The sequence below is a fragment of the Gopherus flavomarginatus genome, chromosome 2 (assembly GCF_025201925.1).
Source record: "Gopherus flavomarginatus isolate rGopFla2 chromosome 2, rGopFla2.mat.asm, whole genome shotgun sequence".
Taxonomy (NCBI): Eukaryota; Metazoa; Chordata; order Testudines; family Testudinidae; genus Gopherus; species Gopherus flavomarginatus.
The window spans coordinates 97,946,938-97,963,054 of record NC_066618.1 but is presented as its reverse complement, the minus strand read 5'-3'; the positions used below and the strand labels follow the sequence as shown (position 1 = coordinate 97,963,054).

At 41.2% G+C, this 16,117-nt stretch overlaps 1 protein-coding gene across 3 annotated transcripts in view; it reads right to left on the bottom strand.

The window, feature by feature from the left end:
- HECW1 (HECT, C2 and WW domain containing E3 ubiquitin protein ligase 1) overlaps positions 1 to 16,117 on the bottom strand; it is a 385,797-nt gene that overhangs the window by 23,641 nt on the left and 346,039 nt on the right. For all 3 annotated transcript variants that reach the window (XM_050937655.1, XM_050937656.1, XM_050937657.1), the window contains 2 exons: positions 2,003 to 2,101; positions 558 to 687 (listed from right to left, as the gene is read on the bottom strand). In XM_050937655.1, the coding sequence (XP_050793612.1) occupies positions 558 to 687; positions 2,003 to 2,101 (229 nt within the window). The remainder of the gene's footprint in view (positions 1 to 557; positions 688 to 2,002; positions 2,102 to 16,117) is intronic.

Sequence of the window (16,117 nt, the reverse complement as noted above, 5' to 3'; positions counted from 1 at the left end):
CAAACAATCAAGTATAAGTGGCAGAAGCATAATTACTGGGGGTGCATAACTAAGAGTAATTTACATGCCCAGTGTGCAGAAGGAAGTGAGGATAGGAGGAATAGCAACTAATAGGAAAGTGCAAGGCAAAGTAGTGATGAGGGTTGCCATACCATACACCACCTATTAGTTGTTCCCCCCATCCTTTCAGTCACAACAACATGTAAATTACATCCTCTGTCCACATTGACTGAATAACAAATCTGTCTGAATTACACTCTAGAAAGAGGCGGTATATTCCACTTTAGAGAATTCCTTCTGTTCATCAATGTGTGACTGACAAGGCCTGTAGGGAAGCCAGGGCTGGTATTGTACACGGTAGACTCTGAGAATAACTGTGTGCGTTGAAATAGATGGCTTATAAGAAACAAAAGGCAAGAGATGAAAATGGCATTGAAAAGGTTAAAGGAATTTACTGTGAATCTGTTCAAACAGAATGATGTTCGTTGTGTTTGACTATGTCAGTTCCAAATCTGTTTTTCAAACTCTGTGATGGTTTGTCACATAGCCATACTCACCTGTCCAAACACCTCCTCATTCACTGTGAAAGTGAGATCCAGGATATCAGTGATGTTGTTATCCTTCATCCACTGCAAGCTCTGATGAAACTCCTCATCCAGGTACTCCAAGTCACTTAAATCACATGGCCTAATTGTACAGCAAGACAGAGAAACCACGAGGAAGATATAACCTTATGTGTACCAGGATCATGGTTTACTGCTCAGAGCATGTACAGTGTTTTCTTATGACAAAGCTCTGACAAAAGCTGATGCCCTTTTGACTTTATACCTACACCTTTTGTTAAAACACCAAACTCAAAGTGCGTGGACTGCAGAACATTAAATATCAGTAAAAGGGAATGACGTGCATTTTAAAAGCTTATTAAAAGAGACATCACTGCAAATTCAGATTAATCCTCACAGACTTTAAGGTCAGAAGGGACCATCATGATAATCTAGTCTGACTTCCTTCATATTGCAGCCACAGAACCTCCTCCACTACTCCTGTAATAGACCCCTAACCTCTGGCTGAGTTACTGAAGTCCTCAAATCATGATTTAACCAACCATTTCAGCTAAACATTCCTCTGAGTCTGTCGATATATATCAGTTCAAACAACTGAATCTTGGTATATTTTGTGTGGCTTTTCTTATTGCATAAAATTGATTAAAGAGCAATAGACCAGCCATTAAAACATCAAAATGTTTCAATGAGTATTAAAACTAATACCTTACTGGGCATCGCTTGGTTGTCATTGTGTATGACAGCTGAGCAAAACCCACAAGAAACCTGTAATGCTTTTAAGATATTAACAGTTTGGGAGGGGGCATAGCTCAGTAGTTTGTACATTGGCCTCCTAAACCCAGGGTTGTGAGTTCAGTCCTTGAAGGGACCATTTAAGGCAAAAATCTGTCTGGGGACTGGTCCTGCACTGAGCAGGGGCTTGGACTGGATGACCTCCTGAGGTCCCTCCCAACCCTATATTCTATGATTAAACATAATTAACAAATGCTTACACTGAAAAAATTCCAAATAATGGAGCTTGGGCAATTATAGTTTTTCCAGTGACCTGCAAAATAACTCATTTTATTTAGAGAAAAGAATTGTTTCTCTGTGGACTGTCTACTTAAACATGCTTTTCAGTGACCCATACCCCATTTAAAAGGTTCGGACTGCATTTTCCTAATATTAAAATTTAAGAATGTGGACCAATATTTTCAAAAGTGGGTGCTTAACTCCAATGCCTTTTAGCCCTTTAATCAACATTGTTAATATTAAAGAAGGGCACAGTCTGGGGTGGGGGGGAAGGAAATGATTAAATCTCCCTCCCATCAACCCAAGAAATAACAGTGGAAGAACTTGAAAACTAAGGTCCCAGTCCTGCAATGAGCTCCACAAGGGTTTGTTTCTGCAGAGATCATGGCAGGATCAAGGATCTCTGCTGATTGCATTCACATACTTACAGCCTCAGTAGTGCTTTATAGAATGGCCTCGTGAAGAAAGCGTCAAGAAGGTACTGATGAATGAGAGCAAGGCCAAGGATACGACCACTGAACTTGAACCTAGGATACAAATAACACAGTAAACGATGTGTAACTCAGAACATACCAATGTAGGAGCTTATATATATATGTCAAATATCTTGTACTGAATTTGGCCTCCTTAACATGTTCATCTGCCCACTGTGATGGGGTGCCTGCCCCAAACTGGGCTTTTAGAGGTTAATAAAGCCCTACGGAGGCTGCACAGGAGGCAACCAATCAGAGAAGGGCTGAAGGGAACAGCCAATCAGGGCCAAGCAGGCCCATATAAAAAGGGATCTGCAGGGCTGAGAGCCTGGGGAGGAAGGACTGTGTTTCTGGAGGGCTGAGAGAACTGCCAGCACCCTGGACAGAGAGGTGCGAGCAGGGACTGGGGGAGCGAGAGATAGCTCCTAGCTGGCTACTAGGGTTTGCAGGCTGAGAGTCTGAGGCAAGGGCAAAGAGGATGCTGGGGCCATGAGGAAGTGGGCAGACAATTTGCTTCAGTTGCTACTAAAGGAAGTGACTGAACAGCAGACTGCAGGTCCCCTGAAGGGGAGAGCACAGTTTGTGTGCCATGGCCAGAGGGCTGCGTTGCTAAAGAGGACGCCCTGATCCTTGGAGAGATGTGGGTCCTAGAGCAGGAGTGATGGCGGCGAGGCACCACCTGAAGAGGGTGCACTAATATGCGGAGCTAATTTCCAAGACAGCCAGCAGGAGGTGCCACAGTGATGAATCCTGTCATACCACTCATCATAACAGATTAAGGTCCCCCACACAGAAAGCAAACTTTTATTGAGAAACAGTTGTGGTTTTAGCTCCTATGGTTGCAGTGAAAACTTTCCAAACATGAACTGAGTGTCACTGATGCAAAACTAACACAGAGCTATCTTCCTGAGTCTGCAGACAGACTGAAACAACAGCTTTAAGAGATGTTAACAGTCCCATTCATCTTAGTAAAATGTGAACTTTTAGGCATAACAATGGCACTTTAACAGCCAGATTTCCAAATAATTCATGTGCACAATTACTGCAATTCTGTGCTAAATCAGGCAAGTATATGTGCAAATGGCAAACAACAAAAATAGCAGAGGTCCTAAAAGTGCCCTGAATCTCTTTGTCCCACTGAGATGCTGAATGCAGTATTAACTTCAAGAACTAAATGTTAAGTTATTATATAAGGCAGACATTCTTCCCCTTGATCTTTGAATAAGCCTCCCACTGTTATCAGTTGAAGATCTGCTGTGACTCACCATGATAACCCCCTAGCGTAGATGCAGCCAACAGAAGTTCTGTTGTGTAGTAACACTACCTCCCTGAAGGACATTAGCAAGAGATGCATTCTTCCACTGACATAACTGCATCTGAACTGGGGGTTTGGTCGGCATAGCTATGTCGATCAGGAGTGATTTTTTCCCCGCACCCTTGACCACGTAGCTAAACCAATATAACTTTTAAGTGTAGACCAAGACTAATATTATGATTTGAGCCCCTGAGACAGTCTATATCCCAGTTTTCTACAAATTGCTCAGGATTCCCATATCTAGTTTAAACAGATGCAATAATGTGGCAGCAATACATGGTTCTTTCAGCCAACTAGATTATAAATAAAATGAAATGGTATTTGACAATAAATGGAAAGGACACTGATGCTGTGGTAAAACGCACATGCCCTTATGAAAAAGTAATACTATTTTAGTGTATGTTAAATAGTTTGCTTTTTAATCTGGTAACTCCTCTGTACTGTGAAAATGCTGGTGGTCTTAGATGGACCAGAGGACAGAGACAAACATGAGTGTGTATATCATGCTGAAGTCCACTGGGCATTATGGTTAGAATGGCCTGGGAGACAGGAAACCTGAGTTTTAGTAATTGATTTGCTGTGTGACCTTGGCCAGATCATTTCCTTTCTTTGTGCCACTTTCCTTCCTGTAAAATGGGGATCATAAAGTTTATCTACCTTTGTAAAGTACACTTAAGACCAAGTCATTTTACATTACCAGACAATAAATGGCAGTAAAAATGTTTGTTCACCACTAACCTGGGTCTGACTTTAATCAGTGACCTAGATGTGAAAGACTGTAATTTTAATAACTATCCCTGCAAACTGGTAATGACGTTCATGCATGTCAGAACAATCTAGTTATAAAAATCTGAGTTACTTTGTGTATATGTCTTGTGTTATGGTGTATGATGATAATCTGCTGCATCTCTACTCTTTAATACGTAACCTCCCACCATTCCAGCTTTAGAACCTTGCTTTTGGAGGGAAAAATGTATGACTGATTTCACAATGGGAAATTTTTATTTTAAAAAAGAAGCTGCTTATCAGTCCAAAAGAAAAAATAAAACTTAAATGTGAACACTCTAAGCATAAGGTGCTTTGAATTGATTGACATCCTAGTAAAATTGTACAGCACCAAAAAAAAACCCATCAAAAGCAAGAAACCATTCCTTCCACTCCAGGGAAAAGCACACCAATCCCTTTTGCACACGAATGATACATATGCCTTGCTGTAATAAAAGCAGCAATGAATATCTGTTCAGTCAACTCTCATGGGATAGAACAAGTGCTTAGTCTGTCAAATGGGGCACAGAATGACAGTGGTCCCAGTTAGCATTTACACCTCCACAGGAGCCGCCTGTGTGTCCCCTGCTGCCAAAAGTAGGCACATATGGTATATAGCTAACTATTAACAGAAGTGTGATTATATGACCCTTACAGCTGTTTCCATACCAGCAACAAAAGGCAGCTGTTGGGAATGTTTAGAACCCGTTTCACTTCACTTGTGGTCCAGTGCAATGTTTCCAGCAAAAAGCAATTAAAGAGGGGAGCTGACCCAATGAAAGCACAGTGGACAACTAAAGGTGGAAAAAATTCCTGAAGCGTTGACTGTAATCCGTCAGACTGAGAGTCAGGTCCATTTGTCCTAAATGATGCAACTGGTTTTTTACTTTCTCCATCATAATTTTTGAAAGTGAAAGTTCAAAATACAGTAAGCATAGAGTACTCCATTGCCAGAAGGCTCCCTCTGTACCCTCTCAGGTAAGCATAGAGGAGGACAATTTTTTGGTGGAAACTCTTTGGAATCATGTGAAACTGAAGGTAAATGTCAAGGGAAGCACTACCTAGTTTGAGACTCTGATTCTGCTAAGAAACTGTTGGAACATGGTGCTGGCTCCAGTCTGAAGGATTTAGGGTATGGTATAATTAGGTGAGATATCCCCTTCAGAGAAAACAAGGCTTATTTACAGAATAAACAGTGTTGAGGTAAAGCCTGACTGGAGGGCAAAGTACCTTCCTTAAGCTGACATGTTTATTTTACTGAGCAAGTGTAAATTGCTTATTAGAGGTAAGGATTTGTTTTAGCAAGAGAGGTAGGTTGGGAGAGTGGTGTGGTTATGTGAGGATCCAATTCTACCCTGTTTCTTTCAACACCCATTCTCCCCCCTCCTGCAAGACAATGATTGAATCTGAGTAACATACTTATAGCAGAGAAGGGAAATGGGGGAGGAAAGAGGGAGGGTAGTTAATGAATAGGAAATGGTGGGAGGAGGGAGAGAATTAATGAGTAGGAGAGCTGCTCTGGTTTGATTGGCTATTGACACCCTCCGTCCACTCGAAAAGGACATTGTGTGCAACTGCCTTCTCGCTTCTAATAATGCTACTCTTTGACCAGTTTGCAGGAGTTTCCTACAAATTCCTACACCTTCTGAGAATTTCACAATTGTGCTTAAATTAGAGCTGACTGTAACAAGGCTCATGCTGTATTCCAGTGATCTTATCCTTTTATACTGCTGCTGAAGAACCTGTTTTCATCCGTAAAGCGTCAAACACTGTCTGACTGTTAATTTGCACAGATTAATTTTAGGCGTCATCTAAAAGAACTTGAATGAAGAGGGCTGCTCTCAAGCCTTCTTGAGTGGCCTTCTGTAGTGAAGTTTAGACAACTGTACTGTGAGAAAAGGATACTCAGCAGACATAGCCAGCTACATAGGTATTATTTCACAGCAATAGGGCAAAGATATCTGGGGCAAATGGAATGCTGGAAATAAAGAGATACAGTAGTGTTGCAACTCCTGCGATTTTATCATGAGTCTTGCAATATTTAGTGTTTTACCTGAAGCCCCAACTCCTGGAGACAAGTGGTTAGATGAAAAATCTCAGGTTTCATTTGTTTTTTAAAAAGTTGCTAGCATCAAGGATGTGGAGAAAAGTGACCCAACTGCATCCAAATGGCTCATACAGCAGAAAAGAAATGAAAATAACTGAAAAAGTATTATATTTACAGAAATCTCATGATTTATAAACCAATCTTGGGATTTTTGAGGCCTGATTAATGAGTTTTTGAACCTTGCGGATTGGCAATACTGTGCAGAGGGACCATAGAAGGAGGGCCTGAAGGGGAAAAAAGGATAGTTTCAAACTGTTCCTTCCCCACAAAATGCCAAGCTGCCCTTTGAGCAGTGGTTTGGAGGCCACCAGCCGCTTTCTACTGGAAAAACTAAATTGGGACTGGCCCAACATTCCTTATTTAAGTTTTAAACTAGAAAATTAGATCAAAAAGTCTATTCCATAAAAGTTCTTATACCAACCCCATCACCATAGATTCTAACCACCCCCAAGCTGTGTATTAAGCAACATGACTGGTACTTGTCATATGTTGTTCTTTTCTCTCTTATCTCCTTCCCAGGGGGAGAATCATATGTGCAGTGGAGTGTTTTGTTCAGTAATTATTTTTTAAATATGTACACTCTGTTATGTGTTTATAGGGTAGCAAAGTGGTAGGGCAACCGGGTTTCTGGGAAGTAGGGGTAGATACAAGGAGATCAAATATATCAAGGAGCTTATTTTTTTTTTAAAAGAGGGAAATTTGTTAGGAAAAAAATTAAGAAGTGTAAGGGAAAAGGCATTTGCCATCCTTTGACTTTGCAAGGACCTATTTTTAGAGCAGAAGGATGCATTACATAAATAGACCCACAATTATTTTTTAAGTTTTTTTTTTAAAGTACAAGAAATATAAAATCAGTGAGCCATATACGCTCATTCCTAAGACATAGCAAGGTGTGGATTAGTCAGTGATTGTTGCATTTCATGTAGGGTGACCATGTTTCCCAAAGGGAAAACGGGATACCATGTGGGGCTAGCCCTCCCCTCCAACCGCATGGGGCTAGCCCGAGTCAGTTGGCAAGAGAAAGCAGGACAAATGCTCACCATTGCCAAAAAAATTCGGGACAGTCAGGACAGGGCTTAAAAAAGGGACTGTCCTGGTCAAAACGGGACATATGGTCACATTAATTTCATGAGTGTTTTACAGTGCACTAGATGCACACACCAATAGGCTCTAATGCACATGCTGTTGTTGGTTTTTGCAGTAATTATATCTTGTGGTCATATTTTTGAATACAATAGTAAGTGGGCAGCAAATCAATTCAGTTTGTAAATCTGATCATCTTTATAAAACCCTGGCAGTTGATCAAACTCACAACCTCTGAGCCTGCATTATAGTTTAGTCTGGTACACATATTTAACTTCAATTTGTGGTGACAGAACTACTGTATAATCATCAGAAATCTCTGTTGGCAGGAAGGTTATACATACATAGCATGGTTAATTTTTTTTTATATTCATTTGTTACATTCCTTGTTTCTTCTAATTTTGCAGTTTAGCAGTAAGCCCTGCCCCCTTTTCCTGGTATGGTATCCTTGAGGGTGTCATGGTACACTAAAACCATCCAGATATTTGCTATTGTGTTGTGTGCCCCAGTGCTTGAGGCAAACACTGTAGGCATTCCAAATACTATGCCATTTTGGTTCTAGGCCTTGGTGGGCTCTAAACATTCACACACACATCTCAATAAAGAAGTAGCCTTTACAAGGGCCAGAAGAAAAAGAAAGGGGTGCAAATACCATAGGTACAAAGTATTGGTTGTGGAAAGCCAGGAAAAATTCATTCCTAAATAAGCCCTCAGGGGGAATTCTAACAAGGGGAATGCCAAGGCTATCACTGGCCCTCAGTCCTCCTTCAAGTCCACCCCTCTTTTTGCGGTTGAGGTCTTACAGTCTTAGTTTGACAGATGTAGGCTTGGCTCTCTCTCTGATATTTGGGGTATCACTTGGTGATCACACTGACTGTGGGCCCCTTCCCATAGACTCCCTGACATCTAGGCACATTGGAGTACTACATGTTCCACATGCTAATTTTTCTGGGTCCCTATACCTCCTTCTTAGGTATGCTATGAACCATTTTTTGTCTTCCTGATTATCCAGAGGTGAAGCTAATGAGGGGGCATATAGTAATAAGCCTCACACCAATAGGTTTGTGTGACCCAATTTCTTATAACCATTGATTTATTGTACATTCTGCACAATACAGCCCAAAACTGTAAGGCACGTCATTTCATGTTTTCTCACAAACTCAAAACACATTCCAGGTTTACTAAGATTTACTAAGCTTTTGAGGGAGCCTGTGTACTCCTACACTGATTAACTGCTTCATGTCAAAACCATGGATAAGTCAGTCAGCTAAATTTCACTTCTAGTTCTTGGGTTAATTCAAACCTAAAACTTAGAAACTCAAGAGGTGCAGAAATGGAAGGAATGGTTCACCCAAGTTCCTAGAACCTGGAACTGCTGAACATGGCACAGGAATTTATCCCTGCAAGTTCTGCCCAATTATACTGGAGTCTATCCACATAAATACTAGCTCTATCGGGATGATGTATACCATAAAGACACAATGTGTTTCGTTCAAGCTCTAAAGATGACAGCGAGTATTTCATGAGTCCCGCTTTGTTAATATTCTCTCTTCCTATTATCCTGCGAAAAATCTATGAAACTTAGTTGTATTTTATACGCAAAGTTGTAACATTCCTTTAAAACAGTGGTTCTCAAAGCCGGTCCGCCGCTTGTTCAGGGAAAGCCCCTGGCGGGCCGGGCCAATTTGTTTACCTGCCGCATCTGCAGGTTCGGCCGATCGTGGCTCCCAGTGGCTGCAGGTTGCGCTCCAGGCCAATGCGGGCTGTGGGAAGCGAACTGCGGAGCGACAGGTAAACAAACCAGACAGCGAAGGTGAGGTAATATCTTTTATTGGACCAACTTCTGTTGGTGAGACAAGCTTTTGAGCCACACACAGCTCTTCGTCAGGTCTGGGAAAGGTACACAGTCACAGCTGTGATGCTGTGAGTACTTTCCCCAGACCTGAAGAAGAGCTTTGTGTGGCTCAAAAGCTTGTCTCTCCCACGACAGAAGTTACCCCATTAAAAGATATTCTCTCACTCACCTTTTCTATCTAATATCTTGGGACGGACATGGCTACAACTACATTTCATACTGAAATTAAACAAGACACATTTTGGTGACAAAAACAAGGACTTTCAGAGAGAAAAATACTTTGGTGCAAATATACCTCTACTAAGCTTAACCCTTCAAATCTTATGCAGGTTAAATTCCACATTAACATTCAGGATTGCAGGAGTGGGCCATCTGCTGCCTTGCATAATTTTAGGGGAACCCCTCCTCACAGATGCTTGGAACCTGATTTTTCCTAAGTACTGAGCAACCTCAGCTCTCACAGGTCACATTTCTAGAAGTCAGACTCACAACTTTCAGTGTCTTACCAAAGCAGACTGGAACCATACTCATAGCATTAAAGGCTAGTGGAACACTGGTACACCCTCAGTGTTTGATTTACTTTACTTTTCTCGTGTTTATCTGCCAATTCAATGCACTGTTTTCTGTTTTTTCTTTACATACCAGCAATCCAATACTAAAGAGAAATCTTACCCGAAAAAGCTGTTTTTCCTGCACAATGGACATGTGAAATGAGTACCCACTACATTTTCAACAGATCACATGAACACGAAGTTAGTGTCCAAACTTATGCTGTTCCTGGGGCTTAGCTTATGCAAAAACAATGAAATAATGCTTCCTCCGTCAGCTTAGTTGTCCCTACTGTGTCCCTCAAGAACTGCCTCTGTCCTAGCACCTTGGTACCGTCTCTCAAAAGATCGGATCCCTTACATCCTGGATGAGTTAGTAAGCTGAATCTGCCACAATGAGTCAGCAGAGTTTCAGGGGCTTTATGGAGGATTCTAATGCCTGCAGTAAGATAGGCTGCAAGAAGAGTCCTGTCAAAAAGGAAGCAAAATCACATCTTCATAAGGAAAACTATTTCAAATTCAGTCTTTTAAAGAAAAAGAGCAGTTTAATGAAGGAGGGGGCATGGCAAGATACTTTAATGATGACAATGGAGTCCCCAATGTGGATGTTGTTGTTTGGGGTGATGGTATAGTAGGATGACTTGGCGGATACACTAGTCCAGTACATTTCCCAGGAAGCCAATGACAGAGCTTCTATAAAACCTTCACCACAAATTACAGCTACCCTCCCATGGTGGAACCCTGAGACGGAAGGCAGCCACCTACCATCTGACTAGAGCAAGGCAACACTTTTCCGGTGAATAGTAAATCCACTGAAAAGCACATTTTTGGGGTTCAGAACCATTCACAAATTCAGATCAAATTTGGTGAATAATTTCAGATTAAAATAATTTTGGAAGTGACATTTTTTGAATCGACATTCCATTTTGAAAATGTCAGTTTGAATCAATATTCTACATGTGTTGTTTGACCTGAACAAATGTTGCGGGTTTTTTTTTTCAGTTCAGCCACCAAAAAAATCAACTATTTGTTCAGCTCTATGCCCGACGTTCCTCAGAAATCAGGCCCTTTTTTGGACTCAGTTGCACTGGGTGAAAATTGCACTCCTCTGGGCTAGCAGCAGGGAATCAAGGACACCTAGTACAATTCCTGCTGACTGACTCTCTGAATAACTAAAAGCTAATTTAGTATATTTGATATTTTTATTTTCTTGCTTCCTATAACAGAGTATGCAGTTGCCTGAATCAACCCAGGCGTATGATATACAGCATTTTGAACTTACTCATTATGACATATGGATTTTTTTTGTTTATCTCCTCCCTTCCCCCTCATTTTTGAAGCCAACAAAGGAGTATTTTTGTTCAGAGCATTCTCAACATAAACTTTTGAGAACACTGGGGGGTTGGAAATCTGCAAACTGTTGAAATTTTATAACCCAAATGATTTATGTTTGTTTTTTGTTGCTTCAGCATGTGTTGAAACAGACCAGTCAAAGTCACTCAGAAAAATCTTTAGATTCATTCGTCTACTAGGCAAGAAGACTGTAAAAACACAAGCCAATGACTGCACATTTTCCTTCGATTGCTAATGAGTCACTTACATATACATCTAACACTGAAGCCATAATAACTGACACAACCAATGACATGTTTGTTCTGGATTGCATGGGGTGTCAAGGAGTGACAGTAAGGCCCCCTGTTTAACAGAAGCAGGTAAACACTATTATACTTTTATTTAGGAGTATTTTACTATACAAGGACCATAAACTGCTTTCTCTTGCCCCACTGTAAATTCAGAATAACTTCACCGATGTAAATGTATAAAACTTAAGTTTGATGACAAGTATGTACTTGTCCAGAAGATATCCTGTTTTATGAAAGTATGGATGGATAGTTTTTCCAATGCTAAAAACATAAGCAAAATAAAATCCACATGTCAACACAGAATCATGCATACTCAAAGTATTATGGACTTTAGAATTCTAAATGACCAGACTCAGATACACTACTAGTGATACAGCATGACGTTGTGACAGTATTTTTTGCCTGATTCTGCAAATCTCTGACCATCGTCAATTTCCACTGACATCACTGATCAACTCTCAGCACCTTGAAAGACTGGGTCCCTTGGTTACTATTATGAACCTTAAACATTACGACTCTGTATTTCATCATGTATTTTTCTTGATACATTTGCCAATACCAATTTCTGGCCTGGCCTCTCTGGCCTCTGCTGCATTAAATACAAGCACATGAGTCTGTTTCAGTCTAAATAAATTGAACTACTGTATGCTGGAAATTTATTTCCCCACTTTTCCTTTATTAAGCTCAGTCTTTTATTCACACAAGGTGAAATTTACAACCCCTCTCCCTACACAATGCCCAAATAAAATGTGCAGAACAATAAGAGAGTCAAAAGGATGGACTACACCCCTACAACTTACAGGTCAGCTCCAATATTCCAGATCCTGGACTGGAATGGGACAGAGGGGGTGGAGAGCCATTCTTCTGCATCCACCCTCCATTGGTTTTGGCCAGTGGATGTAAGCACAGATGCAGTGCCCATCTCAATACTTCCTTCTATTCCAGTATACATGGAGTCAGCATGGAATCCTCCATCTTGCTACTCTGCTCACTGCAATGCACTATAGGGGATTTGATGGCCTCTTTCGTCATTGGGTGAATTTCACCTACAATGTTGAAAAAAGGTTGTCTTGCCCTTAAGCCAAAAAACCATCATCGTATTTTGGTGAAATTATCCCTCTCTCTCCCCATTATATATGTAAAATTAGACAATGTAGTTTGGGAGCCGGGGGTTAGGACAGCCACATATCACGTTTCAGCGTCTAGCAATATCACCAATTCATGTCCTCCAAACAATTTAGAAAATTCTTCTAGTAAAAGAGGGAATCAAAATCAATGTAAATATGAAGCAGAAACTTCAAAATATCTTTGAGGCTGTCAGAAAGGCTCAGTAAGAAGAACATTTTTTTCCTTCTTTGCTTTATAATTCACCTTTAATCCTTCTGTGTATATCAATTCCTCCTGACCCTTCATATATAATTAACAATCTGTTCCAGCAGTACTACGTGTAATTCAGTCATACCTCAATCTTAAAAGGAAAATCAAAGTTTATTTAAATACATTAGGACACAGGAGAGATCGTAATACGGAAGCAACAAGGCACTTCAGTAACACAGATGTCTCAGATAGTGGAACTGTCCTATAAGATGACTGTGGCTGTATATTTATTTTAATAGTATATGACTCTTGTCTAGTAGATTTACAATAATGCTTTAAAACTTATCATTAATTAATGATTAAAATGTATATGGTAATGTAACCTAAAATACTCTGGTTTTCTATAGTGTTTTTCATCTGAGAATTTCAAAGCACTTTAAAACATTAATCAACTTGATATATGCTAGTTATTGATATCTCTATTTTGTAGCTGGAAACTGAGGCAGAGTGAGGTTACAGTCTAAATTTTCAAAAGTGATGAGTGGTTTCGGGTGTTCTACTTGAGATATTTTAAAGGTGCCCGATTTTCTGACGGTGGGGACTCTTCAAGCTGTTTCCAGCTGGTCACCCAGAATCATTCCTTACTTTGGAAAACATAGACCCACAAGACTTGCCCAAGTTAGTCAGTGACAAGGCCAGAATAGAATACATCTGACTCCCTGCCACAAACCCTCTTAGGCCCTTTTTTATATGCTTTGTATCTTAAGACAATTTCTCACATGCTTGTCAAACATTGTAATAAAAACCCAAACCCTCCCACCTCCCTGGGCTGGGAATGGGGTTGCGGGAGATGGGGTGTGGGGGGAAGGAGGGTGGAGAGTGTTGAGGTTGTTAGTTCTTATTGGATTTATAAAATAGTGTCCTCTGGCCGGTAGGATACTAGTGGCAATGAATTTGCGGGTCTCAGCCTAATCGTTTGTTAGTCCATGTAACAAAGCTCCAAACAAACAGAAACAACACAGTTTGGCAATATCTGATCAGGAGAAATCCAAGGCTGGAATAGTAGGGTTGTGGCAAGTTAAGGCGAATGTGAACTGGTTGTGTGGGGAAACTTGCTCAGAGCCTGACTCTCAGTGCTCATACAAATGGATACATCCATGGACAAATTCAAAAAAGGAAAGCAAGGGACACTGAACCAGATTTTCAGCTGGTGTAAATTGGCCTATTTTCATTGAAGTCAATGCAGCTAGGAGAATTTACAGCTGCTCAGGGCTTAGCCCTCCGTGTTTAAAATCATAACCACTTCTGTGTGGTCCATCTTAAATCTCTGCACAAACAGATGTTGTTTACAGCACTCAGGTTCTCTAAAATGCTCCCACTACATAAGTGTCTTCAGCCTTGCAGAAGGTGAACACCCACCAACACCAACACCTAGTGGTCAGGTGGGGATTGGCTGGTTGTCTGACCACTGAAAACACAATACTGCCCTTCAGTGCTCCCACTCCAAGGGTTTCCAGTCCTCCCCTTTAACACAGCAGGGACTTTGGGGTCTGGGCCCTGGAATAGTGGACGTATTTTCCAGTTGGGAGCTCACCCATGGTGAAGCTCCTATTGTCATACGGTCCTCTCGGAGTGGGTAGGTGAGCCTGGGCTCATACTCTCCATGGGCTCTGGTCCAGGACCCAATGGTGGGGCAGCTTCACTCTGTACATTGGGGTGATAACCAGCTGCCTCCCTCCCAGACCACTTCCTATCACAGTCTCCTTTAGCTTCACAGAGCAAATCACAGAATCTTCAGTCAAGTCTCTGACCTGCACACTCAGTCAACTGCCTAGCTCAGGTCTGCATTGTCACATCTCAGGCAATGAGCACCTGGGCAATACTTTCCGCTCAGAGTATCCATGTGCTCCCTTCCACTGCCTGCCTGCCCCGGAGCTATGCCCAAAGCTGTTCCTTAACCCATTGCTCTCAAGTCTGGGGTTTGCATACCCCATCACAAGGCTTTATTTAACAAAAAAAGCAAGGAACTGTCTGAGAGATCAACTCAGTCTTAGGGTATTTCTAGCACATTCTAAATATTTATAAAGTAGCCATGGCATCGCAGTACCAGTATCCAGGTACACAAGTGATCTGGTAATTGTGAAGTCCACAAATGCCTAATCGTGTCAATAAAAATGCTGTCATTAACCCTTTCTGAAAACAAAGATGTTTTAAATTAGCATAATCCTCTGGATCTCCTGATGACATTCTATGCCTGATTTTTGTCTGTCCATATAAATTTTATTGTTCTCTGGGAAGAGATGGGGTAATCTTTTGTTCCTTTAATTGCTGTCTCTGATTTATATTTACAAACCGCCAGTGAACCAAAATCCTAAAGCATATGGATTATGGAGATGGGTGGGATAAAAGTTCAACTAAGATCTTGGCTACATTGGTAGCAGAATGTAATGTATGTGTAGCTACATGCCATATTGAAAAGCAGACTGTGTCCACACTGTGATGTGTAGCTACATGGGGCAGTGATAGGTTTTGGCAGAGGGCAGACAGCAGGGAAAGTCACTGCAGTGGGAAACTGCTTGAGTCTTTCCCTGCTGCCTCCCCTCTGCCAGAGTCTTTCCCTACTGCCAGAGCTTTTCACTGATGCAGTGGGAAGGCAGCATGACATTACACTGCTTAAAATAGCAGTGTAGACGGGGGAGGCATTGCTTGGGTGTACATGTAGGGTACATACCCTAAGATTCTGGCATGTCAGTACTCTACATGCCTAAGTGCTGCTTCACCATCTACACTGCTATTTATATCTGGGCTAGCTGGGCAGCGTCTGTACTCTACATATTGCCATATATGTAGACATACTTTAAATGATCTAGGGACAGAAGCCCTATATATTTAACAGTAAAATGGTCAAATCAAGTTGACCCTGCTGCTGAAAGCTAGGTGCAATAAATGTATTTATTGCAGTATTTTAGACCTGCTGGAGTTTTCTCAGGAAAGTGATATGAGGGAGTTTTATTGAAGTCAATAGTGTTACACCGGGGTGAGACTGCTGTAAGATAAAAATCAGGCCCAGTCTCTAGGATTTTCCTTGTTGCTACAGTTAAGGGTGTATTAAACATTTGTAAACAGACAGACACAGAAAGAGAAACAGGATTTCCATCTGACCATGTTTTGCAAACATCCTCACTGTCTGATTCAGATGCAGCTGAAAAGATAAGGGTGTCCTTGTTATGACTCTCAGACTGAGTTCTGACAGCAGAGGTGGGGAGTAAATGTCCACTATTAAAATTAAGGAAATGATAAATTGTTCCATGCCAATAAGTAGAACTTCAATTATATTATGGCTGAATTATAGCTACATTAGCAGTCTGGTTTGGGTAATCACCTGAGCAGTGAAGAAGCACTGACATGCCATTGTTTGGGTCTGGTGAAATGTATCG